We start from the raw sequence: 25,754 nt of genomic DNA, 5'->3' as shown, positions 1-25,754 counted from the left end.
TCCTTTAGTCAGAGAAGCCAAGAATAGGACACAGAATCATACCCTCTTAACACTGAGCTGGGGCTCCTCCTCAAAAGGATGTACAAAGATTCACTTTATTCTGAGTAATTTATTGGTCATCTAGCATAGCAATATCCATTTGGTTTCGCATCAGGTTCCCTGGATATTTGGCAAAGGTGTTTGCCAGCACTGCTACTAATTGGATATGAAAGTAGATTGAGATTGGGCCATAAATGTTCCCTGGCATTGAGTTACAGCTTCTCATGTGGAGCAGCAAGTGGCAATGAAGGGTATTAAGGCTTCCTACCTGACCTCTGGAAATCCTATGATGTTCCATCTAATCTAGCACTTTTGTCTCGAGCAGTAGACAGTCATATCCCCACTTTTGTGTGTGTTCTGCAGATAAGACTCACAGATCTCATTCTTTGCTAGGCCACCAACTCATTTGTGTCAGGTTTTGTGGCATTTTTGTTTATGATTCTGTTTCACGTTAAATATTTTTTAATTATATTGCAAACACCTTTTTCAGGCAATCCCACAAAGGCACAAGAAACATTTTCACCCTTTCAAGATGAAGTGTAGGACAGAATATGTAATCGTTTCTTAGAAATGTATTTGTGCATTTTGGGCTTTTTAACTTGCTTATCAGCACGATTGCATTCCAGCTTTCTGTAAACTTTCAATAAGCACAGCTGGCCTCTTTGAGAGGTAGCAACAGAGGCTCTTATCAGCCCATTTAAACCTGATCAGTGCATAGCTTTTTTACAACTCCAGTTATATTGTTAGATACACTCTTTTGAAATAGGGTTTGTCTTGGTTAATATAAGGAGTTGCATTAGACCAGTTCAGAAACCTAGACCATTTGTAGAATAGTAGGAGGGATGTGCCACCGTTAATATCTATCTCGTTGTTTTGGAAGACAAGTGGATAGGGAATGGATCAGATACCGTTTCCCTAATAATTTAATCAGAATGCCCCTCATGCAACTGTGTATAGTAAGTGAGGTCTCATATGACAGGCTTTCACTCTTGTTCCTATGTCTAGTTATTACCAAATGCTGTCAGTCTGAGAGGGACATCTCCCTGTCATGTGCTCAAAAGGTCTCAAGCACCAGTTTCATAACTTTCAAGTTCTTACAGTGATAGATATCACAGTAGTAGTTTTAGACATGACATAAGATTGTTGATTTGTTTCCTTCTGAAATAATAAAACGCACATGGTGCAGTGGTTAGAGTATTGCACAAGGATCTGGATGATCCAGATTTGAATCCCCACTCCACCATGGAAGCTTGCTGGGTGACCTTGGACCAGTCACACACTCTAAGTCTAACCTACTTCACAGGGTAAGATGACGGAGGGAAGAACTGCATTGTAAGCTACTTTGGGTGCCTGTTGGGGAGAAGAGCAGAGTTGGAAGTAACAGATATAGGAGTGGGTTGGTTGGTTTGATTTTAATCAGGATAATAATCAGTTGTTATTCTGTTCCTTCATTCCACCATATCCTGAACATGAGAGAGCAGGAGAACATAGAACCTTATAAACAGAAACAATCTGCATGGAACCGAGACAAAGAGATGCTGCTGTACACACTAAACTGCTTGCTCTTTCCCCGGTATTGACTTTGGTGCTCACTCCTGTCTTTCTCGTTTTAGGATGGAAGCTAAGCCCTGTGGTTGGAGCAGTGTACGGCCCTGAATTATACGCAGGTAGAACTTAATGTGGATCGCTTCTGTTTCTGCCATTTAACTGCAGTGGTGTTTGTTTGTGTTCTCAATCTGCTGTTTCTTTATAACCTTTTTACATTTTTTATTCTTTTTAAAACTAAATTAGCATCCAGTTTTCAAGCAGATGTCTCGCTGGGCAATGACGCTGCAGTGCCCCTGTCAGGAAGGGGGGGTATTAACACTTACATTCCTTTAATCAGTAAGTAGCCCCTATTGGCCCCTGTATTGTTACTGTGCTTGAGTAAACAGTGATCTGTTAGCCCTCTTCTTTTCAGTCTGTATAATATGTACTTAAAAGGATGGGCCTTGGTAGAATGACACGGCCACTTCTCTGGGCTGTGGCCAAATAACCCCCTTTCCAATGCGAAGAGTATTTGCATGCTTGCTTATGGCTGGGGCTTGCCCAGCCGATAAGAATATAAATCCATAAGGGAGGATGCACATGGAAGGCCTTAGCTTCAGGACTAAGTAAATGAAACAGGCTGCACTCTGAAGTACATATTATTCAAGCTACTAAACCGAGAGTCCACTGCAGGCCCCCTTGTGGCATGCGCCTGGAAGCACCTTGGGTTGGAGGTTGAGCCTTGTGAATGACTGGCGCCTTCTGGGTTATCTGTTATTGCATTGTGTTGCCAGCTGCCTTCTGAGATTTGGACATTGTTTTGCCCTGAGCCAGTTTACTCCAGCATGAAGTGTAATAAAACAGGGCCCAATATACAGTGAAACCACTTAATGGTCACCGAATGCCAGAAGGTGGGCTCTTGGTAAACTGGCACTTTAGGATTAATTTTGGTTGCCTTTCTAGGGGGTTTCAAACCTTTTTCTGAGTTTAAATAAAAGATAGATGGGAAGGAGTAGGTGGTGAAAAGGGAGACAAAAAAGTCTTTACCTGTTGCCAGCTGACCAGTTTAAGGGGCTCGTGACAAAGCCCGTCCACACACACACACACACACACAAACACACCCCAATATGGAAGAGTCACCTGCCTTTATTTAGTAGCAACTCTCCGTGCTTCTCGGACTCTTTCTAACCAGACTGCATGGCATTATCAAACTGGGATGGAGGAAGAAGGGGGGGGGGGGAGACTGTTTGCAGTTTGTGATGAATGAGGCATGACTCAGCATTTAACCCCTTGCATGCCAGGCCTCTCTGCAACCCTACCTCCCCTCGGGGCCATGGTGTAGCAAGAGGTATGTGATGTCATCAAGGCTCTAAGCATGCTCCTTTGCAGGACTGATGCGGAACATCCCACAGCTCTGGAGTTGCATATCGTTCTAGATTACTTTTTGTGAACTGGGCAGTTGCAGCGATCCCTCTCATATTTTCCCTTGTCTGTCTGTCTTCACAGTTCCCGGCTTCCCTTACCCAACTGCAGCCACTACAGCCGCCGCTTTCAGGGGAGCTCATCTGAGGGGTCGAGGACGAACAGTGTATGGTGCAGTGCGGGCAGTACCTCCGACAGCCATCCCAGCTTACCCAGGGTAAGAGTCGAAAGCCCGAATGGCAGAGCTCTGCCCTGTCTGGCAGTTAGCTGATTGATATAAAGATAAAAGGTAGAGACGTGATGGATGGAGAGAGTCAGGATATGCCAACACCAGAACACTCTGCACCCAGTCGCATCTGAAAGAGCCAGTCGAAAAATCCGACATGTGACTTGAAAATGTTTTTCTCCCCCCGCCCCTCAAGGATTTGGGGGCACATCAGTAAAAAAGGCAGCTGTTTTAAATCTGTGTGCCCATTTTTCATAGCATATGGTAGCAGTTTTGCTGCACAGATATCATCTGGCTTTGGTACAGTAGCAAGTAATACCACTAAGAGAGCCACGGAAAGGGTGTAGAGTCTGTGGAGTGAGGCGGCTTCTGCTCTCTGAAGTCCAGGGTGATTCCCTAATGCAGAAGTGGCGAGTGTTGCTTGATGCACTGCCTTGGGAGTGGGACACAGGGGAGTCAGTTACCCACAATGGATTTGCTTTCTTGGTTGGAGATGTTTTGAAATGGGTTAAAACAAAGATTAACCAAATCTGGTTTGGAGGTAAAGATCAAAGAAGCAGCCTTTCTAGCGTGCTTTAATACACTCACAGAGAAAGTATATATTAATATTTCATCTTGCTTAGATTTTGATTATTTCCATGACACGGAAATTGGTTTGTAGCTATTTATTTGTTCAATTTATACCCTGCCCTCCCCGCCAAAGCAGGCTCAGGGCGGCTTTTTCTGTTTGTTTGTTTGTTTGTTTGTTTATTTATATTTCCAATTTCTATACCGCTCATGACCCCTACTGGGTCTCAGAGCGGTTTACAGTGAACTACTTTTATGTAGTTAATTACCTAGCTAGGGCCACAATTTTCCACGGGGAGGGGATTACCTAGCAGCACCCATGTGCGGCACGTATTCCTTCTCTCCGGCGGGCCTCTGACGATCTGGATGACTGGCGACCATCTCCAGGCAGGCTCTGATGACTTTCCTCTTCCGGCGCGCAGCTGCTTCGGGGCGCAGCTTCCGGCTATGCGTCCCCACGGGCTCCTGCCGTGCTGCGTGCCGTGCACATTTTTAACTTTGAAAGGGTACCAATAGCCGAGAAGTTTTTGTTCTTGCTTTGCATCCGAGGATACTACCTGACTTCATGTTTCTTCCCTAAATTCAAATCCTTGTCAGAGGAAACTTGAGCAAGAGCTCTTAATGGAGGGCAAACTGAATCCTGATTCTCATTTTCCCTTCTGACTAGGACCATATGCCATGTCGTTTGAAATTTCACAATGACATACTAGAATGTCCTGGGAGAGGATAGTTCAGTTTGGAACACCTGAATCAAGATGGGATTTCTGCACCCAGAGTTTAAAACAAGTATTAAACAAAACACTGTTCACTTACCTGCTTGGAATGTCCTCCTCGATCCACCCAGAACCCCCACATGGATGTAACAATCCACTGAAGTTTCTCATCTTTCCAAGGCATCCTTGTTCACTGATTCCTGTCTGAGTACCAATGCTTGGTAAAGATAAAAAGAAAGTTTAGGAACATTTTTGTTGTTATCCCTGATAGTAACGGCTGGAGTATTCCTAGAAAAAAGGGTGCCACTAATAGTGCACTGGAAAAACATATTTGTAAATTCCTTAAAATTACATTTTGACTACTAAAATCCAGCTCAGCTGTATAAAGGTAAAGCTGTCACATAGAAGTATCTCATAAGAAAATTTTATACTTTAAAGTTGCCCCATAGTGGAGAAAAGACAGCAGAAGATTATCTTCTCTGCCTTAGTTTAGTCAGAACTGTACAGATTAATTGTGTAAATTGTTGTATTGTTTTTTTACCTAGGGTCAAGGGACCCTGCACCACTCAATTTAGATGAAATTGGTTTCCTGGTGATTAAATAGATCAGAGTATTTATTGTGGTACAATGTGTATATAGCAAGAGGAAAAATCAGGTTTGCAGGTAAAACAAGTCTCACATTTTTGAAGGAATATAAACATTTGTCACTGGGAAGTGCATCATTTCTTCCCCTTAGACTTTTGGCATAAATATCACACAAATTGGATTATTTTATCAAATGGTAAATTGTTGAAAATGGTATATTCAAGCAGGCTTGAAACATGTCGGTGGGCACTTTATCAGAGTACCCTAGTCTGTGGAACTCATTGTTACAAGATGTCATTAACATAAAGGACCTCCGGAAGGTATTTTTTCAAGGCAAAATGAGTTTCCGCTGGTATGCTCTGAGAGAGAGGTGTAAGAGAGATTTAGTTAAGTTACAAGGTACTGCAGTTTAACCCTGTGCATATGAAGGCTTCTGACATTGTCAAACACGTACTGTGTTCATAGATTGGACCTAATAAATCCAAGCCAGCAATAAAAGATAAACCTCTGGGGTTTTTTTTAAATGACATATTTTAGTTAGCATATGACCTACCTCTTTGAAAGAAAGTGCTTTTGAACTGATTTATCCACATCAGCTGTACTCGTAAGTTGTTGAAAATGAGTGCAGCTCTGGATTGTGACCATTTGGAGCCTGATCACCATCTTAACACTTAAACTCTGTGCTAGTTTGCATCACTGTAGAACCTTGGTAATTGTAAGGCAGACTTATAGCCGAGATATCGTGGCCTTGTTGTTTGTAACTTCCTATAGGTGGGTGTGTTCTGATCAGAGTGGGAGAATCTTGGCATCATTTTGCTCTCCAGTTGGCATATGGAAAAAATTAGAAGTAATACTGCCTCCTTCCTCCTAGCCTGTGATAACGCTAACTGGTAAGCCAGATACCATGCATAGAAGGGTCTCAGATATGGGGAACTAATGCTTTTTAACATGAGTGATTTTAGCATATAGCTATAAAGGGAAATAAAGCCAGGGACAAAGCTGTGCAATGCTCAAGCATGTGTTTATAACCAGGGCTGTGGAAAACCCTCTCTTCCTTCCTTATTCTCCCCTGGACCTCTTCCAAAGCAAACTGCTTTACACTATGAAATGTTCTCATAAGTGCTGGATTTTCTGAATATTGGGGGGTTTTTTTGCTTCTGGAAGTGCTTGGAGATACTAATTGGCTGTTAGATTCAAAAGAGAACCCAAGCCCATCTAAACATTGCTGCTCTCTGCTGTGGAATGTGTCGTTACTATCAGGGATCTCTCCCCCCTCCCCCACCCCAACTTCACCTTTAAATACTTGGGATCTTGGATCAATCACCTAACTCTGTTTTTAGCTCATGATCTCTGCTTGTGAAAGCAATGCATTGTGGGTATTTCTTTTTTCATTACATTTCTCTGTGTTTATCAGAGTTGATTGTCTTGGGGTGTTTTTTCCTCCTGAGGTGTTGCATAAGATGACGAATAATAATACTTTGCATGCTTGTGTGATCAGCCAACTCTTATCGCATGTCTAATGTACAGGGTAAAAAAAAAAAAAGCAGGTGATGTATGGATATTAGAAACGATCGCACAAGGCTGCAAGATGCGTAATTATACACAACTCTTGGTATGTTTCTGACCTAGGTGGATTCCAGCCCTTGATGAACTCCTCCTAAAGAACTTGTTTTGTTCTCCTTGAAGCCCATTACACGAAGCCAGTTTGTCCATGTGTTTAGTGGGTTATAAGTAAATATTTTCCAGGTTAACAACTAGCATTGAGGTTTCTCAAGTCATGTTTCTCTTCTTCAGGGCACTGGGTCCTTTTATTATTTTGTTTTCCTCTACTGTATGATTATAAAGGTTGTTCTCTTCCCCAGCCTCCCCCCACCCCTTTGCATACTGTCTTCCCTTCTGCCCTGCCCGCCTGCATGCCATGGAAGATGACATGGAGCTGTTTTAGCGTGCGTGCGCACACACAATCTCTTGCTGATTTTTTGCTCCTGCCCGAAAGCCCAGGTTATGGATTCATACATCACCTGCCTGTGTAAAATGCATGTGCATGCTGCCGTCCTCAATAACCGGAATGTGTTTTCTGTTCTTTTTGTTTTGTTTTGTTGTTTTTTTTGTTTTTTGTGTGGATTTTCTGCAGTGTGGTTTACCAGGACGGATTTTACGGTGCTGACCTCTATGTAAGTACACACACCGGAGCCTTCTCATCCCCCAACCCCCAACAAGCCAGCCTTTTTTTTTTTAATTGATGTTTTTGATTTGGTTTTGGTTTGTAATTATAATTTACTTTTGATTTTTCTTCTTCCTTGTGGATATATACATTCATATATATTTAAGAATGCAAGCATGTTTCTCTGTCATTGCACTTGCCCCTGGGTGCAAGACTCCTGAGTTTCCTGACCATTGCCAGGGTCAGTTTACTAGGTGTTCTCTTTGTACATGCATAGTATACTACTAATCAACCTGAGAGACGATTAGCAAATTAAAATTTTTATCAGTGCTTCTCTCATTTGCGTAATTGGAGTCCAAAAAATAACAAGATTGGTTTCACCTCAAATCTTTTCTTTCCTTCACCCTTTCCCGCTCTCTGTCTTGGGATCCTTCGCAAACTCGAGTTTATGTAAGGAGATGTATGCTAGGAGAATTTAGGGTTCTCTAGAAGTGTGAATGCCAGTCATTTGCATTTGACTGCTAATAGTATTGGGGTAACTAGGCGCGCGTGTGTGTGTGTGTGTGTGTGTGTGTGTGTGAAGTGCCGTCAAGTGACAGCCAGTGTATGGCTACTTCAGCAGTGGGCTTTCAAGACAAGTGAGAAGCAGAGGTCGTTTACCATTGCCTTCCTCTGCAGAGTCTTCCTTGATTTCTCCCATCCAAGAAACAACCTTCCTTAGCTTCCAAGATCTGACGAGACCGGGCTATACCATGCCACCTTCCTTCAACTAGCCATAATAAGATCTTGCTATTTCATTCCCTTAAGTACAGCAGTACATTTCTTTGTCCCTTAGTTTGTTTTCCTCTAAGTAGAAGTATTGGATAAGCAGTCATCATCCCATTGTAAATTTTTCAACTTCTTGTTAACGGAATGGGATATTTCATTGTGGATTGTAGTGACTTTAGCAGCCAGCTGTGCACAGAATTTCTGAGACTTTGAGTCTGGTGCACACACATGTGCCTCAAAGACAAAAGTTCTAAGAGGGTGTAACTCACAAGACATAGCATATTCTTTCCATCTCTTTTTTAAATAAAGAGTTTAAAATGCTTCCCCATGTATCAGCTGGCAATATAAATTTTCAGCGGACTGACAGGACCGAGTGGGCTGTGTTGGTCCTCCTAGTGGCAGTGGGAGTGCAGCCGTGATGTGGCAGAGGCCAACTGACCCTATTATTAGTTAGGAAAGGCAAATTCAGCGCGTCCATCACTGCTCCACAAAATCTCTTCCCATTCATTTTTTTAAACAGCATGTGCTTTGTTGATATTCATCCCTCGATAACGGATGGGGCAGCCTTGGCTTGCCTCTGCTCTTTACAGATCAGTCCTCATGCTTCATAAAAGGCAATTTCAGGCTAGCTGCAGCTATTGGGAGGCATTCTGAAAATCCAGATGCCTGACTGTTAACCTCTTTAAGCTCCCTGCAATCATCGCTTATTTCTTGGTCTTTGTATACAACAGTTTTCTACCTTGGCCAGATTCTGTTAACGCAGTTTGTGTAAGAATGCAAAAGAATGATGCTAGGTGTTCCCCCAGCAGTCCTAAATTGCTGTCACATGCAGAGGAGGCAGCTGGGTACCAGTCATGCAGTGAGGAGACAAGAAAAGGGAGGACATCCTTTGCCGAGTATCATCCCCGGCACAGCCAGGGGCATGAATGACGAGGAGAGATGTCAGGTGAGGTAATATCCTCACTCTTGTTGAAAGGCTTCTCCGTATGTGTTTTCTGCCCGCGCTGAAGGGAGTCGCCTGTGACAGACAGCGATTTTAGTACTGTGTTAGACCCTTCACACCTCCTTAAGCCGCATAACACCTTTGGTGTTTTTAATGTATCTTAAGTCTGAAATGGCTGACATGACGCTGATTGGCTATTTGGCTGTAAACTATTTAGGTTGCCATCTTTAGGGCTTGTTGGGTGGTGAGGAGAACAGAACTGCAGTAAACGGAAGGCTCTCAAGGTAGATTAACCAAGCTTTTCCCATTCCTTTCCATTGCCAGAGTTCTCAGAGCTGAACTGAAGTGTGTGGCTACATCTCAGTCATGACTTCTAAACAACACCACTTTTTGCTGTCTTTAATTGGCATGAATAAAATAGGGTCTGTCTCCTTGTAAGAAATTACTGTGTGCATTTGTGAGATAATTTGCTTTCCTGAAGTGAATAGAAGGAGTGTCCGGCTGGTATAACTGTATGAGAAGGGTAATAGAGGAAACTTCCCTAGACTCTGGGGACAAGGAAGCCGTGTTCAGGGTGTCTTACATACTAGCAGGAATTAACTGGAGCGAGGAGGAGGGTAATCCGAGGGTAGGATAGGGCAAGTAGGGGAGATTGCAGCGGTTTCAAGCTTTATCTCACTGTGTGTTTTACTTTCCTCTTTCCTGTCTTCATCTCACCCCTACCCAGCTGCTTTATTTTCATAATAAAGGCAGTCCCAGCAAGATTTATTGCTGTCTGGCATTAAAAATTCAGGTAGTTAGCCCCAGGGTGCAGAAGGTATGGGAAGTAACAGCTTCTGTTAGTATGGATTTTACTTTGCCAAGAACAGCCATCTTAAAAGATCAAACTTAAAACTATGAAAAGCGTGCTTGCATCCTCTGGAAAGAAAAGGCTGGTATGCCCTTTGGTGGGCTCTTTGTGTGATTGTTTCCTTCCACAGCTGTGTTTTTGAACTGCTCTTCCTGTGTTCTGTTATAGAATAGTCTTACAGGAACCAATCATTAGCGCTAAAATACCTCAGGTAGGAGTGCCAGTGTGACCTGCCAACCAATCAGATTGTGGATTGCAGTGAAAAAAGAAACCCTTGAATTAATACTAACCATTCCAGCGCCAAATTAGAGATGGGAACAGAGTCTTTTTTTGTGGTTAAAAAAAAATATTAAAAGGACAGTGTATATTTGTGAGCATGTGATCAAAACTGTGTCTCTCAGTGTTGCACAAATCCCCCTTTCGTAACAGGTAGATGGCTTTCCTAAACCTAAATAGAAGGGCTAGCAGTCGGCCAAATGCCTTGCATTGCCACCTAACAGCAGCCAGAACAGCAGAAGCACTTGCCCTTTTCTCTTTTACCCATGGTTTATACAAGGCTCGCCTGCTGACCATCTTGCAAGGATGCTTGGGACTGATTACAGCCCAGTCTGCCTTCTTTCATCACCCGTTGTACAGATGTTTGAGAGCAGACACTTCCACTAAAAAAAAAATCACCACAAAAATCGACCCGACAGGTTTTCATTCAAGCTGTGTCCTGATTGTACCATAGAGGCAAGATGCAGAATTTCAGCAACATCTGTGCCTAAGTGCCTCTTGTGGTTGTCTTTGGCCACTTAGTTTTGCACATTTGGATTGTGTCACAGAGCACTATTGTCAGGTTATGGACATGATGGCTCTCTCTCTTTTTTTCAGATTCAAGTCCAGTAGCACTTTGAAGACCAACAAGATTTCCAGGGTAGAAGCTTTCAAGAATCAAAGCTCCCTTCATCAGATACAAGTAAGAATGGAGATCCCTCAGCCCTCATATAGCCCAGTCAGAAGGTTGGAAGAGTGTTGCGATGAAGGCACCCCTTCCACCTTCTGACTGGGATATCAGGGCTCAGGGATTTCTATTCCTACTCACATCTGACCGAGGGGAGCTCTGACTCTCAGAAGCTTATACCCTGGAAAAACCTGTTAGTCTTTAAGGTGCGACTGGACTCAAATCTGCCTGTTCTACTGCAAGCCAACATGGCTACCCCACCTGAAGCTTTGTTTCAGGAAGCTTCAAGACTGTAAATGCGTTTCCTGATGACTGTGAAACCTTGCAAACAAAGTGACTCCCAAGAGAGTTAAAGTGCGGCAGCCGTGCATTCTTTGGGTTGGTTCACAAGACATTTCTCTCCCTGTGAGCAGTTCTCACCTTTATGTGTTGCATACTGGCAGACCACAGATATGCTCAGCAGCCATTCCTGTGATTGCAGTGGCATTGTTCCCAGCTGCTAGGATCATAGGAATTGCTGCTGACAAAGACAAATATAGATGACCTTGAGTTTACGCTGTACATTTCTCCACTCAAGGAAATATTCAGGAACGGTCATGATTCCATGAACTAGGCCCCTGACATTGCAGTGAGCCTGTAGCCAATGCCAGGTAGCCAAGGGGAACCTTCCAGATGATGGTGCTCTGTTATTTCAGATCCTTGGAACAACTGTTTAAGAGAGACAGGAATGAGGGTGGCAGGTGTTGAAACCCTATTGTTCCCTCAGTGGATTGGGTGGAAAGGTGTGCTGTGAACACTGAAGACTGATACTGGACTGGTGGTGGGTGGGCTACAGTATCAGGCAGATGGGGGTATAAACATCTCTGGAGCTCTGCAGCTGTAATAGTTATGAGGGTGGAAGCTGCAAGAATGGTCATAGGTTTGTTATAACGTTTTTAAAAATAATTAAAACCAGTTTGGTGTAGTGGTTAAGTGCGCAGACTCTAATCTGGGAGAACCGGGTTTGATTCCCCACTCTCCACTTGCACCTGCTGGATGGCCTTGGGCAAGCCATAGTTCTGGCACAGCTGTTCTTGAAAAAGAGCAGTTTCTGTCAGAGCTCTCTCAGCCCCACCTACCTCACAGGGTGTCTGTTGTGGGGAGGGGAAGGGAAAGGAGTTTGTAAGCCGCTCTGAGACTCCTTTGGTAGTGAAGGGCGGGATATAAATCCAATCTCTTCCTCTTCTTCTTCTTATTTGAATCATATATGTGATTTAGCCCTGATTCTCATGTCAACAAGAGATGGTTTTGCAGTTTAAAAATCTTCCACAGAATACAGTAAAAGCTGCATTTGCTAGTCTTGCCATGACTTTAGAAATGCAGGTAACACAGAGGGCTAAAAAATAAATAAAAATAAAGCACAACTGAATTCAAAAGCCTCCTTTTAATGGCTTCTGTCTGTGTTGAAAACCTGCAAGCAAGTGTGATAGTTTTGTTAGGTCTACATGTTATTGAAAGAAATTCTGAAGGCCCAGCCTGTTTGTTAAGGATACCTTAAAAAGCTTCCAGAGGATATGATGCCATGCATACCCTTAGTTGCGGAGCTCATAGCTTATGTCAACTCCTGTCTTCTGTGGCCTTATGTAAAGCAGTAGGGCTGAGTTGAGCGTGTGTCTGCCATATTGCTCTGGCTAGTTAATATGACTGACAAAGTATAACCTGGCGGCGAGTCTAAAAGGGCTTTCCGTGGATACATGTGATGGGAAAGGGTAATTAAAGACAGCTCCTAGCAGTGCTTGAGACATACCAGGTCTCAACTCCAGACTAAATGAAACCAGTCTCTACCTTCCGCCCCCCCCCCCCTTGCTAAAGCAGCACTTAGGGGTGTAGGGATGTGAAAATTTTCAAAGACAGCCCCAAAGTGGGCAGGCATGCAGGGAACAGCACTTCCTGTGCTATGTAATCCCCATTAAGTACTCTTCCCCTCTCTCACACACATACATACTGCTGCTCAGCTGCTATTTGTGGCTGTCTTGCTTGCAGGGAGAGTCATCACATGCTCACAGTTTCCCAATTGGTTTTCAAGAGGAAAATAAAAATTGGCAATGCCTTTAACTTGAAATTTGGAGGATTTGGCACACATCTTCTAGGAATTAAATCATTTTAAATGCATGCCCATTTACCATCCAGCTGCAGAGAACTATGGAACAAGCTGGGCATGGTCTCTCCTTTGCACTGGTTGACAGGAAGACTCTTAAATTCTTCTAAAATGCCTTGCAGTAGTTACAATCAAATTTTCTAAAGGACAATCTGAGTGACTGCCAAAAAGTCCAAGTATATTACCGGGGCGGTGGGGTGGAATATAAAGTGAACTAAAGGACATCCCTTTTCTAGCAAAGCTTAGGCCAACAAGCAAGGTTAAGTATTAAAAGTGCCATGAATGGCTCTATGAAAATTTGGATAACTTGGTAGAGAGCTGTGTGAGGATCCCGAGACTTAAAATATCAGAAATTAAATGAAGGATCTTGCACCAGTGTTTGTGTGTCCACCTGTAAAAATCGTCTAGATTTTGAAAGAAATAAGAAATGTAATACAACTTTTCTTATTTGTGTTGCATTATGCCCTGCTACATTTCAAGCAAGCATCGTCCGACCAACTGATTACCTGTTCATGCTCTTTGCTCTTCAATATGGAGCATGTCAGAGATGTGTTGAATGATTGGCTTGTAGTTTTATTTAATGTATACATAATAAGAATGTGCAGGCTTTTCACATCACGTGGATGTGATCATGCAGACATACGCATTCTTTATTTTCTATTAACAGTTTCACATCTGCATCAGTGCATGCTTACCAGAAAATACACATCAGCTATTTTTAACTTCGTTTTTCCAATGAATTATTTTTTCCTTTTTTTTCCGTTTTGTTGTGCAGTCAGCTGAAGAAATGTTAACATCTCGCTCTAAATCTCTCAGTGGAGTCTCTGTTCCCTTCTCTGATATAACAGATGGGTCATTGCTTGTTATAATTATTAACATTTTGTGGTGTGGGACAGGGTTAGGGTGGGAGCCTTTTTCCCCCCCTTCCTTTCTTTAATTTGGGTTTATATGGGACTTGTTTAAGATTTGGAATGTTAACTCCAGTGGTGACTGACTGTTTCCGTAATAGCAGGTCGTTGTGGCTGCACGCTCTAGTAATTGAGGCTGTGTACTTCACCGAGCTTGTGGTAGAGCCTAGGGCAAAACTGCTGTCCCAAGAGAATGCTGGGATAGATAGAACTAGCCAATATGAGTCTGAACGTGGTGATCTTGCTGGTTGTTTTTTTTTTTTTAAGTTCCAAATGTCAGCATGCTTAGTTTTTAATTTGATTAATAAATGTTACACCATTCCCCCTTCTCCCAACCTGATTCCAGTCCCCTCTTTCCTTTACAAGAACTGCAAGTTAAAGAGATTAAATGGGGGGGCGGGGGGCGGCCTTTTCCTAAAGTTTCAAACTGCATCTTGTCTTCATGTTCGCAATCATACTGAAAATTGATTTGTCTCAAATATCAGTAGAAAATATCTTGGGGAAGGGGATGCACTGAACAGGCGGCAAGCAGCTTGGCAGCCAGTGTTGCCAAGGACAGAAGATGCGCAGTACATTTGCTCATGCTTGAGTATCACATTTATCTGTAGTTCTGTAGCCTGTTTTTTAAAAAAAAATATTGATGATTACAGCATATATATAAAGTTGTGATAGAATTTCATTTCTTTTTCGCTGTAAAATTCTCTCTGTAGCTTCCTGACAGTCAGTGCTATGGAACTAATTCAGAATTAAATCACAAGTCTGAAAATGGGAAGGTCAGAATGGTGTGCTTCTGTCACTGTTTGGTGGTAAAAGCAATGGGGCAGTTCAACATTCCCCTGTAGTAAGAGGCATGAAATGATGCCTGTTTGGAATCATGTTTACACACCACTGAATCATTGCACATGTAAAATAGGGGGAACACCCCTTCCCAAGCGCCAATTATTTTGAAAACTCTTTCCTATGGACTTGTTTTACTATTTAATCAGGTAAACGCAGAGTTCTGCAATACTTATGGCAGACGTCTCCATCATATAGCAGACCCTAACTGTTCCCTGGACGGCCAGATACTCAAATACTTTGGCCACCAAATGAGAAGGGAGCACTCACTGGAGAAGACACTGATGCTGGGAAAGATTGAAGGTCAAAGAAGAAGAAAGGGATGGCAAAGGATGAGCTGGTTAGACAGTGTTATCAATACAACGAACATGAAATTAAGCAAACTCCGGAGCACGACGGAAGACAGGTCAATGGCGTCATGAAGAGTCGGACTCAACTGTGCGACTGAACAACAACAACAAAAACTCAAAGTTCTGCAGTACTTATGGCAGGCTTCTCCATCATATAGCAGAGATATGGAAAGAAGATTTTATTTCCATACTGATCTTGGATTGCTCCATGTGCAGGGTTCTTCAAAAATGTTGCTGAGAATTTTTGGATAATTCCAAATCACTGGATGTCTGCCTTTAAGCTGCCAATGGATTGAATGAGTTTATGCACCATAAACAAAATGTTTTTATCCATGATAAAGTTGTTTTTTAGACCTTGAACACTTCTGCACTCTTTTGTCTGGAGCTGTCCCTATCCAAAGTACACTAGCTTAGTATTGGCACTAAATAGTGGAGGAGCCAAGACGTTTTCACTGCCTTGTGGCTCAGTTCAGTAAATAGGAATTGCCATTTTGGTCCCAGAGATGCAGATAAGATAAATAGGCTGTTGGCAAGTGGATTTAAGCTTTTGAGTTCATAGATATCTTCATCAAGCATCACTCCCATGTCATTTTACCTATTTTAGTCTTGCTCTTGCTTGGTGGCATAGTGCAGATCTGAGAAACTGCACCTGTTGTTATCTTCCCATTTAGCACAGCGAGTTATTTTTACTTGGTGTTAACTTGGTTTCAAAATTCTTAGCATTTACTATCATGGCTTATCTGTATAAACTGTCTGAATGAGCTTTAGAGTATTACTCTCTCTCAGAAGAGAAAGGTTTCCCCATACCATTTTAACACATTATTTAAAAGCTGTACTGTTTTAAAATTATGTGTCTTATGTCATCCGAGGTACATGGAAATTAGAGTAGGGTGATACTGCCAGCCCTCATCCTGTTTGCAATGATTACACTCTCAGCCTATGACATTTTAGTGCCTTTAAAAAGTGTATTTTTTATTCCCAGGAGAATATTGCCATGGGTCCATCAAGAAATAAATATTGTATAAAATCCATTCCCCCTCCCCAGCATCCAGCTGGGGAACAGAACTGTGTCTTTTCATATTTAATAATTTGATCTTTAAGCAAGACTTGCCGATATTCAGTGTTGGTAACAGTGCCAGTAGAACTGGGGCATGCTGCATGGCATGAAGGTTTGACCCAGTCTTTGTTGACAGGCCTTCAGTCTCAGAAGAAAGACAGACAGGATGATGGTAGTTGAGACTGATAAAGAAATAATGGGAGTTAACAGCCAATGTAGGGAAAAAAGCTGAAGTGCCTGCCCTCCAGAAACGTTTTTGTGGAAGATACAGATGATGTGGCTGTGACTAAGTGGTAAACCATCTCCTTTGCATGCAGAAAGCCCCAGGTTCAGTCTCTGAAATCTCCAGTTAAAACACTCAGGTAGTAGGTAGTATGTGAAAGACCCCTTCTTGAGACCTTGGAGAGCCTCTGCCAGTCAGAGTAGACCTTGAAAGACCAATAGTCTGACTTTGTAGAAGACAGTTTCACGTGTTCACACGTTTTGGGGGTCACTTAAATCAGAGGAGAGGCCTGACGTTCACTGGAAAGGGATGCAGATGTTCAGGCATAGAAGTCAAGGAAGGAAGCAAAGGAGGACAGCTGACCCGAGGCATAAGGCTGTGGCTCAGAACCGGAAGTTGCCCAAAATAGGATTGTCGAGTTGTTGGGAATTGTAATATTAATAATTTATCAGGAGCACTGTTAAGTTCCGGAAAGTCATTCTGGAAATATTGGAACAACACTCCTGACTTTCCCATACAAAATTATAAATTTGCAAGTGCCTCCCCCCCACCAGAGACGGCAAGACTGGGGAGGGAGGAAGAGAGGAAGGGCCCCGACTCCCAGATGCTCCACAGTGCACCAGCCCTTTAATCTTAAAGGGGCACGATTTTCAATGGCTGGGGTCTGGCTGCAGGCTTCCTGCTCCCTTACAGGTAGCAGAGTCTGTCTGTCTGTGTTTCTCTCCCCACCCGTCCCTTCAGCTGGCTGGAAGAGAGGGGGGAGCCTGCAGTGGTCCAGTTGCCACCCTGGATATTGAAAAGAATGCGAGATAGATGGGCAGGTCTTCCCATCTACAATAATGGCCCCTTAGAGCCAGTGTGCTCTGGACCAGCTGTGAACAATAAAAGGCTTCCCAACCTGATTCCAGATATGTCTGGTTATTTATTGGGAGAGAAAAAAATAACAGAATCAGGAAAGCCTTGCACAGTATCAGATATTGCCAATCCAATCCAATGCAGGAAATTTTGGACACTGTATCAGGTCAACGATATCCCATTGCATACCCCCCAGCCAAATGCTACCAGTATAAACATTTATGGAAAGGGGGATATAGCCAAGAGGCCAAAAGATATTCTGAATGGATTAAAGGGGTGGGGGAAGAAGAGAGAGCAGCCGTTGGGAGTCCGTGAGAAAGAATGGCATTTTCATATTGAGAGCACCCTAGGGCTGGCCCTTGACAACTGCATTTGAACAGCCCCTTCCACTTTAAGAATTCTTCCCTTCAGGACTGCCTTTAGCCTGCACAGTTCTCTGTAACTAAATGTTGGGGCTCAGACGCCTTAGAATAACTTACTGGGGGATTGCTCCTCTCGTCACTGCAAATGTGACCGATAACAGCTCGTGTTCTACATTAGGCATAATGTCATTGGTTGCTTTTTCCATTGAATTTTCTGGCTAATTCAAAAGATTGGGGGTTAACAAGCCAACAAGCTCAAGCTCAGGTCAGCAGTCGTGCCTGTGTCTCTTTTGAGGATCCGGATTTCAACATTTGAATTTTCCTTCCCTCAAAAACAGCAGTACAGCAAAAAATCTCTGGGGTAGTTCTTGGGTCAACTGGATTCCTTTATCTTTAAAATGTATACATACTGGATAACACTTGCTCCCTGTTTTTTTTTTCTTCTTCTTTCTTTTTTTCTTTTGCTGATTTAATCTCCTTCATAGAGGACCCACAGCCATCTCTCTCCCCCCCCCAATTGAACTGTCTACCAGATATATTGTGTCATGCAGAAGCCATTTGGATGGGGAATGGCAAAATATAGATGGGTTTGGGGAGGCTTTTCCTGATCGTTACAACATGGGAATCGATGCAGTTTGAAACATCTCTTCTCTGTATTTGTGTGTGTGACTCCACTTCGGGTGAGGGGACGGGTATCTATAAAGTCAGTTCTCTTCTTTCCCGCAGGGTGGATATGCAGCCTACAGATATGCACAGCCTGCTACCGCAACAGCAGCCACTGCCGCTGCAGCCGCTGCAGCCGCTTACAGCGATGGGTATGTAAGCAGTGGTCGTTCCAGAGAACCTGGGGGCCAAGAGCGTGCTATTCCATTTAGTGCTTCCATCAGCCTGTTTCTTCCTAGCACACTCCAGATACAAATCTTCAAAGCTTTGCATCCAGTCATAGCAACCAGATGTGTATAACAGGAGACCAGAAGTGCATGGTTCTCTGTTGTCACTTCTGCTGTCTGTCTGTTGGGGCAGTTGCCGATTTGCCAAGAGGGTACAGGCAACTCCACCCTTTGACCCTGGGTAAGGTTCTGCCCTTCGTGGTTGTCACATCTTGAAGGTAGGAAAGGGCATTGTAAATTTCGGTGTGTTTTAGTTTATCTGCACTGGAATTGCCACCTGTGCGCAAGGAATGGTGGATTTTCTTTACTTAGAGCAAAGTAGTGTCACAGTTGCATGGAAGCACTGTTTGTGTCTCTTACTCCTCATGTGTGCATCTTTTAGCTGGAGCACAACTCACACTGCTTCCTTTTGGCAGGCTGGCGATGCTTGTCAGCAGGTTCTTCTTCCTTTGCTAAGGGCTGCAGACGTTGGTAGTCCACTCTACCAAAATGGTCATGACTGTAGTGGAAGTCTTGTGATTTTAGGGCCTTCTTAAAGTCCATAACCGTTTCATGACCAATCTTTTATAAAAACCAAAAGGCAGGGTTTTTTGCAACAAAAGTTGTGTCATGCTTACAGCAGGCTAAGAAAAAGGTGCTGTTTTTTAAAACCTAGGTTTTCATTTACTTTTGTCATGGGGGGAACACTTGTGATTTCTGAGTATTTGAGGTTGTCACCTCTCCATTTTGAATACCCAGGGATTTCCTTTTGAAACGGACAGCCTTTTTGGGTGTGGAGGAGAAGTGGAAGGCCCCATTTTCTTTTGGTGACTCCGCTCTCTTCCTGTGACATGACTTGTCTTTTTCTTTTCCCCTTCCTTTCCTCAGCTATGGCAGGGTGTACACAGCAGACCCTTACCACGCCCTTGCCCCTGCCGCTAGCTATGGAGTTGGTGCTGTGGTAAGTATGACCCTCTGTCTTTCCTCTGTAACCTTTTGGTTTTACCCAGAGGTCTTTGCCTGTGGTATTTTGTGTGGATAACTCCATGTGTTGTAAAGCAGATGAAGCGTCAGGCATATCCGTTACTGTTATGGAAGGAGAAAAATAAGGCGGTGTTCAATCTTACCCTCTGTGCCACCTGAGAGTGGTAAAATGTGAGGATAATTTTTAGAAATGAGGAACATAATATTGCTCCCCAATGGATGCTTGGAGTGTGTGTGCATGAATATAATACAGTCCCGCCACGTTTAACAAACATGCTAAATCAGTTTCTAGAGGGAAGAGAATGGAAATGAAAAAATAAACACTGAGCAGAACCAGAAGTGGATCCTGTGAAAGTGTAATAGATAATTAAGCTGTTCTGGGCTATCATTTATTTACTGTGTTTGTATATTGCCTTTCAACAACTGTTTGCACAGCAGTTTGCAACATAAGAAATCAATTAATACCTGCAAAGAGTAGTCAAAATTGAAAATAAAAAGCAGCAGCAAATCAAACAGTATCCAGGAACAGACGCTCCAATCCTGGGCAAGAGATATTCTCAAAAGCCTGGCAGATCAAGAACATTTTCTCCTGCCTCTAGACACAGGCAAGTGACACAAGCTTCAGGGGGAGAGGGCATTCTGTTACACTGGAAAGGCTTCTTTCAAAAATGACTGTGCTCCTGCTGGCTGCTGCTTTTGCATTCACACAATATGGGGCCACTGAGCAGGTCAGTTCTTAAAACATGACATAGGTTTAAAGGGCAACAACCAGAAAGAGATCCAGGATGTGCAAGGAGCACACTTTAGCACCCAGCCACAGCAAAGACACAAATGTCTACCAAATCAGAACGTAGCCGTTTAATCCCCAACTGTAAGGCACCATCTGAACATAGGTAGTCAGTCCACCGGCTCCTTTTGCCTTGCACAAAGTTGAGCCTTAAATGCAACATATCTGTATCTGCGTGGCACGTGTGTTGGCATGCCTAAATCAAGGCATGACCAGTTTAATCTCTGCCAGTATCACTTCATTTATTATGAACAGTGACATATTGAGCAAGTGAAGCTAAATGTTTACTTAAAGTACATTGAGGTCCTATCCAGGCTTTGTATTTAGCCCAGGCTTGCCATGATTCACGTACACATTTTTAATGGAGAACATCAGATGGTGCCCTTGGTACCCTGTTTCAGAACAAGGTTGTTGTTCTTTTCTTTTCTTCTTATCAGGCTTCTTTTGTGCAGAATTTTTTAACATGTTGAACAGAATTGGCAGTGCTAGCCACCTAATGTGCAATAGTAAAGTTCTGTTTGTGCACCTGACACGAGGAATAGGTGGGCAGGTTTATTTACTGCCATTTTTAAATGTTCTTTAAAATAAAAAGAAACGCCGTCCATGTCACTATAACACAGTTGCATACCCGTGGAACTGAAAACCACAAATTGACAGGCTGGAAAAACCTTGGGATAATGGAGCATTAAAGTGGAGGGGAGATGGGGAAAAAACCATCCTCTAGAATCTGCTGAATCCAAAGCAGAGCAATACATTATTTGGAGTTCCTTCTCTGGGCTGGAAAGAAGGGGAAGAGGGAGGGAGTTTTCAAACTGGTCGGTGTGGTCAGCTCTCTTTTCTCTTTAATTTCATTCAGGTGAGGGAGTAGATGGGGAATTAGGCAGTTGGAGCCATGCCACAAGGGAAGAAAGTTTAGATTTCTCTCACCCAATGCCATGAATTGTACATCCTAGAGTGGCTGCCTTTTTATGTTGACCTGACTGGAGCATTCCTTCTCTGTATCAGAAGGATGGGGGATTTGAAGAATTTATTTCAGTGCTTTTGAATTCCCAGATTCTGTAGGGGTTGTTTCTGGTCCCGTCTCCCCCAAATGCTTTTAATGCTTCAGACAAAACCATGAAATTGCAAGGTCAGGAAGTTAGTAATTAAGAGAGCTGTTATAATATTGTCACAGTGGCCAGAAGGAACCAGGTCACTCTCTTTACAGTGAATGGTGCTTCCTCCTGAGCTTGAGGGTGTGGGTGGAACCTTGTTAGATTTTAGTGGGGATACAGCACGGCTAGGTGCCATGGGGGACGCCAGTTCCATTACCAGCGGACTGCAAAAGAGTAATCATTTCAGCAGCACAAAACAGTCCTGGTGTGGAAAGTCACAGAGTGCCCCTGAACTTGGATGTCTGCCTCAGCACACTATTCTCAGCAGGGCTTTTTTTGTAGAAAAAGCACAGCAGGAACGCATTAGCATAATAGGCCACACCCAACAGCAGAAACACATTAGCATATTAGGCCACACACCCCATGCCTTCCCTTGGCTTGTCTGGGCCCCCCGCGGCTGCGGGGAGCCCAGGCAAGCCAATCCTTGGACAGGCCAGGGAAGGCACGGGGAGGCATTTAATCCTTCCAGGGACCCCCTGGCCTGCTGGCCTCGGAGTCGCCAGGGGGGTGTCACTCTCCAGGCCTTCCCTCTGTAGCCTCCCACACAGAGGTTTTGGCTGTAGTGGGTGTGGCCAACTCTGAAGCCAGCCGGAACTCCGTTCCTGTGCGTTCCTGCCCAAAAATAGCCCTGATTCTCAGGAGGTTTATTTGGGAAGTGAGCCATGGCACCCAGCTACCTTCCCTTCTGCTCTCAAGTATTCCTAATCCCCCCCACCCCTGAAATGGAATGTGTGCCTGCAGATGCTTCTCATGCCTTAAGGGCAATTTCCGGTTTGGCTTTAACTCAAAGGCAGACCGACAGAAACCAGTCTTGAGGCTGGCGCTGGGAGGTCCATACTGCCTAAATCTAGCAAATGGAGCAGCTGGCAGGACACAAGACAAATTGTAATCCTAGTCCTATTGCATTGTTCACTGAATGTCTCGTGCTGTTTCGCTGCATAGTTTTGCACTGTGTAACCCGCCTTGAGTTGCAGTGAGAAAGACAGGCTATAAAGTAAGAAAAATAAATAATACAAATAAATAAAATAAATATCAACTTTTGGTAAGAGTAACAAGAGTAGGTGTATTAGGTTAGGGGCAACGTGTATCATATGTTGGGTTGGATCAAGCCATCTTTTCTGCCGGTGAAAAGGGGGGGGGGGATCCCCTTTGACTACCAGAACAGACTTTGCCAGGAGTTCACAGGAATGCACGAGTGAAAGTCATGTGAGACAGCGGCTGTAGAAGGAAGAGGAACTGGATGCAATGCGGTGGGGAAAAAATGGCTGGATTCGACCCATTGCCCACAGGATCTGAGGGACTTCTTACTGTAGAAAATATATATGGATCTGGTCGGTGTTTGAGAAAATGCTGGCTTGGGAGGCAGAAGGTTTTAGGGCTTCTTTTATCCTTGGATTGTTCTGGAGGTGAAGTCTTCCTTGCAAGTGCCAGATCTGGCACACATTTCCAGAGTCTTCTAACCTCTCCTTTCTTCTCTCCATTAACTTCTGCAGGCAAGTTTATATCGAGGCGGCTACAGCCGGTTCGCCCCCTACTGAAGTGACGTGACCCCCCCTGCAAGTGGGACAGCCCCCCAGTTCATGAGGCCTGGCTATTGCAATATTTACTAGTAGAGGAACTCTATAGCAAGAAGAGGAGGAAAAACAAAAGAAAAAAGAGAAAAACAAGAGAAATACTTTTTTATACCTCACTATGTTCTTTGAATATGTATTTTTTTTCCTTTAAATTTCTGCCTTTAATTCTTTTGTTCCAAAGATTGTGCATTTTTGGGTTTTTTTGGTTGTTTTTTTAACTGTGGTAAACATAATGCATTTCCATGTCTGTATATGCGTAGCTTATCCTACCAATCACAAGAGAGACAAATAGTGCTAAGGAGCACCATTAGGAACCAATATCATGGAACTCAAATCAGGAACATGCAGACATTTGTGTTACCTGGGTCTGGTGCCTGAGGCCTGTGATGGATGAGGAAGACTCTCTCTACCTGCGGACAGCAGTGCTGATTGGCTGCAGCTGGAACCTGCACGCTGGTTGGAAATGCAAACATCCTCCTCCCCGCCCCCTTTTATTACCATCTGTCATACGCGGGCTTGGAGCAGTTCCAGAAGATTTTACGGATTCTGTGACAAGACTCCCCAGAGCTGCCCAAAGACTGTCTGTTAACGGTTTTAGGAGACAAGACTTGAAATAAATTTGCGATCCTGTTGCTTCTATACACGCACCTAAATTTAGTGATTGATGTCCACTACCGAGGCTCTAGCTCTTAGTTTCTTTCACTTGCTATGGTCTTCCTCTCTTCCCATGTTCCTCCCTCTTTTTCTTTTCCTGGAGGAGCAGCAGATGTGGGACAGGGACTGCAGAAGTTAGAGCTATGGTCTGCCTTCGGTTAACAAGGAGCGTGATGGCAAAGTGCACACAGCCTACAGGTTAGAGGAACGGTGGCCAAAAAAAGCTTACACCGGTACCACTCTGAGCTACCTAGTGTCCATTCTTCCCCCCCCCCTCCCCCACAAGATACTTATCTTTGCTGCAAGTATGCCATCCAAAAATTGCATGGAGAGAGAGAATGGATTGTGGCCCCAGGAACAGGTCGTGGGAGGATTTTTTTCTGTCATAACACTATTCTGGAAGTAGTCATTGTGTAGTTTCATCATCGGGGGCAGGCAGAAACAGATTTCAAATGGTGTGTGAAAACACAAGAGAATCCTGCCTGGCATTTGCGCAGTCACTTTTTGAGTTCCAATGGGTCGTTGTGCCCATTCCAGTGAGAAATCTGCATCCAGGCTTGGTTTGGGTACATATTGCAGAATGCAAATGGAGAGACTCGTCAGGAAGACCCTTTCCATTTCCTTATGAAAGAACAGCCTTTATTTTTGCCCGGGAGACATTTTTTAAAGTTGCTCTGGAAGCATGAGGACAAGCCAAGCCACTGCTCTCAAATGTCTGACGTGAATTCTGGAAATCTGAGGGGAAGAGGATCCCGCTTTGCCCTCTTGGCCATCATAATTTTCTTGGCGCCAGTTGCAGGTTCTCTGCAGCTCTATCTTAAAATCCCTGAATATTAGAGAAGCACAATTCCCTTTGACTCCCTGGCCTGCCTGAATTGGTACTGGGTGACCTCTCACCCTTGGAAGGGCAGGTAGGGGGTGGACTTGTAGCTGAAGCCTTTTCATCTCCTGTCGCCATACACACCGGCCGGTGATGTCAGCATAGGAACAGAGATGTCCTGAAATCCTTCAACGAGCAGGGCTGATCGAGGAGTTGCTCTCCACTGGCCCCCTTTGCTCCCATTCGCATGCGTGTGCCCTCCTAGCGCTTGCCAGAGAAGGGGATGCCTGAAGCAAGAAGGGCTGGGGGCGGGGTGGGGGTGGGGATTCTTAATGAAGCTAGAAACTCTAATGATGTGGATTCTCTGGAATGAGGTGACACCAAACTGCCAGCCTGTTGGCCACTTTTTGTTTTGTTTTTTTTTAGGTTTTTATTGTCTTGTGTTTTTTTCCCCCAAGCCAAAGTTTGGTTTGTTGCTGATATGACAATTTCTGTTTTTGTATATAAATATTTTAGTTAGGTTAAAAATGGAATGGGGAGAGGGAAGCGGGGCACCGGTTTTTTGCAGAATTGAGGAAATGGGGAAGAAGGTGGGAATTTTTTTTGTTTGTTCTAGAAATTGCTTAGTGTCATGTTCGCTGATAAGCCTGTTTCCATCACAAGGCGGGTGAGGTTGGGAAAGGACTCCTGCCCTGGGGAGTGAGACACAGCAGAAACCTGTGGGCTGAATAATCAGTTGCACACAAGCTGAGGAGCGTTCTCCTGGCACAACTGAGCGAGACTGACTCTTCCTTGCAGAGCTCCGCTACAATCCTCGTGTTGACGGACTCTGTTACATTTGAAAATCTGAGTACTCCTGATTTGGATTCCGTTTGGATTGTCTGTGTTCTGTAATTCCTGTAGCAAGGAAGAGAAGTGTCCCTCAGAACTGGCTATAAAAGACCAAGCGGAGTCTGTAATGCGTCCTATTACAAGCAGCTTAGGAACCACCCAGCTTGGGTGGTCTAAGGTGCATCGCCATAGTACTTGTTGACTGTGGCCAAGATTGTCCTGTTAATGTCTGCTTCCCCATCTGTAAAATGGAAGAACAGTCTTTCTTTTGTGAAACACAGATTCCTGGCGGAAGGAAGAACACTATTACTAATGAGACATGCTTGTATCTCAGCATCTCTAAAAGCCTACAAAAACCGGTGCACCAGTTTCGTTGCACACGTTTCTCGTAAGATACTACACCGTTTACTGTTTGATTTCTCGAACAACCCCAACATCTTAATAGGTGGATGCAATTGGGGCTTTCCACGTCCTCCTACATCTCCTCTTTATAGATGCCTAGTAAATTGGGGGGGGGGAGGGGGTTGCAACTCAGAACTCGACTATGGAAACCAAATTTGGCAAACGTTATCTTTTGCTGTGTCCCCCTCCTGAAGGGAAACTTG

General features: G+C 43.9%; 1 protein-coding gene across 7 annotated transcripts in view; it reads left to right on the top strand.

Moving 5' to 3' along the window:
- The window catches only part of RBFOX2 (RNA binding protein, fox-1 homolog (C. elegans) 2), a 135,241-nt gene extending 112,287 nt beyond the window's left edge, over positions 1-22,954 (top strand). The window contains exons 7-13 of one of the 7 annotated variants that reach the window (XM_015410201.1): positions 1,653-1,706; positions 1,831-1,923; positions 3,073-3,205; positions 9,973-10,015; positions 18,203-18,291; positions 19,234-19,306; positions 22,764-22,954. In XM_015410201.1, coding sequence (XP_015265687.1) covers positions 1,653-1,706; positions 1,831-1,923; positions 3,073-3,205; positions 9,973-10,015; positions 18,203-18,291; positions 19,234-19,306; positions 22,764-22,808 — 530 coding nt within the window. In that variant the 3' untranslated portion in view covers positions 22,809-22,954. Of the gene's footprint in view, positions 1-1,652; positions 1,707-1,830; positions 1,924-3,072; positions 3,206-5,850; positions 5,970-7,213; positions 7,254-9,972; positions 10,016-18,202; positions 18,292-19,233; positions 19,307-22,763 lie in introns of those variants that run through there. The other 6 variants (XM_015410202.1, XR_001482480.1, XM_015410205.1 and 3 more) reach the window with 6 other exon arrangements.
- The last annotated feature ends 2,800 nt before the right edge of the window (positions 22,955-25,754 follow it).

Source organism: Gekko japonicus, unplaced genomic scaffold (assembly GCF_001447785.1).
Source record: "Gekko japonicus isolate JY-2015 unplaced genomic scaffold, Gekko_japonicus_V1.1 scaffold933, whole genome shotgun sequence".
NCBI classification, from domain to species: Eukaryota; Metazoa; Chordata; class Lepidosauria; order Squamata; family Gekkonidae; genus Gekko; species Gekko japonicus.
This window is presented reverse-complemented; position numbering and strand designations above follow the sequence as displayed.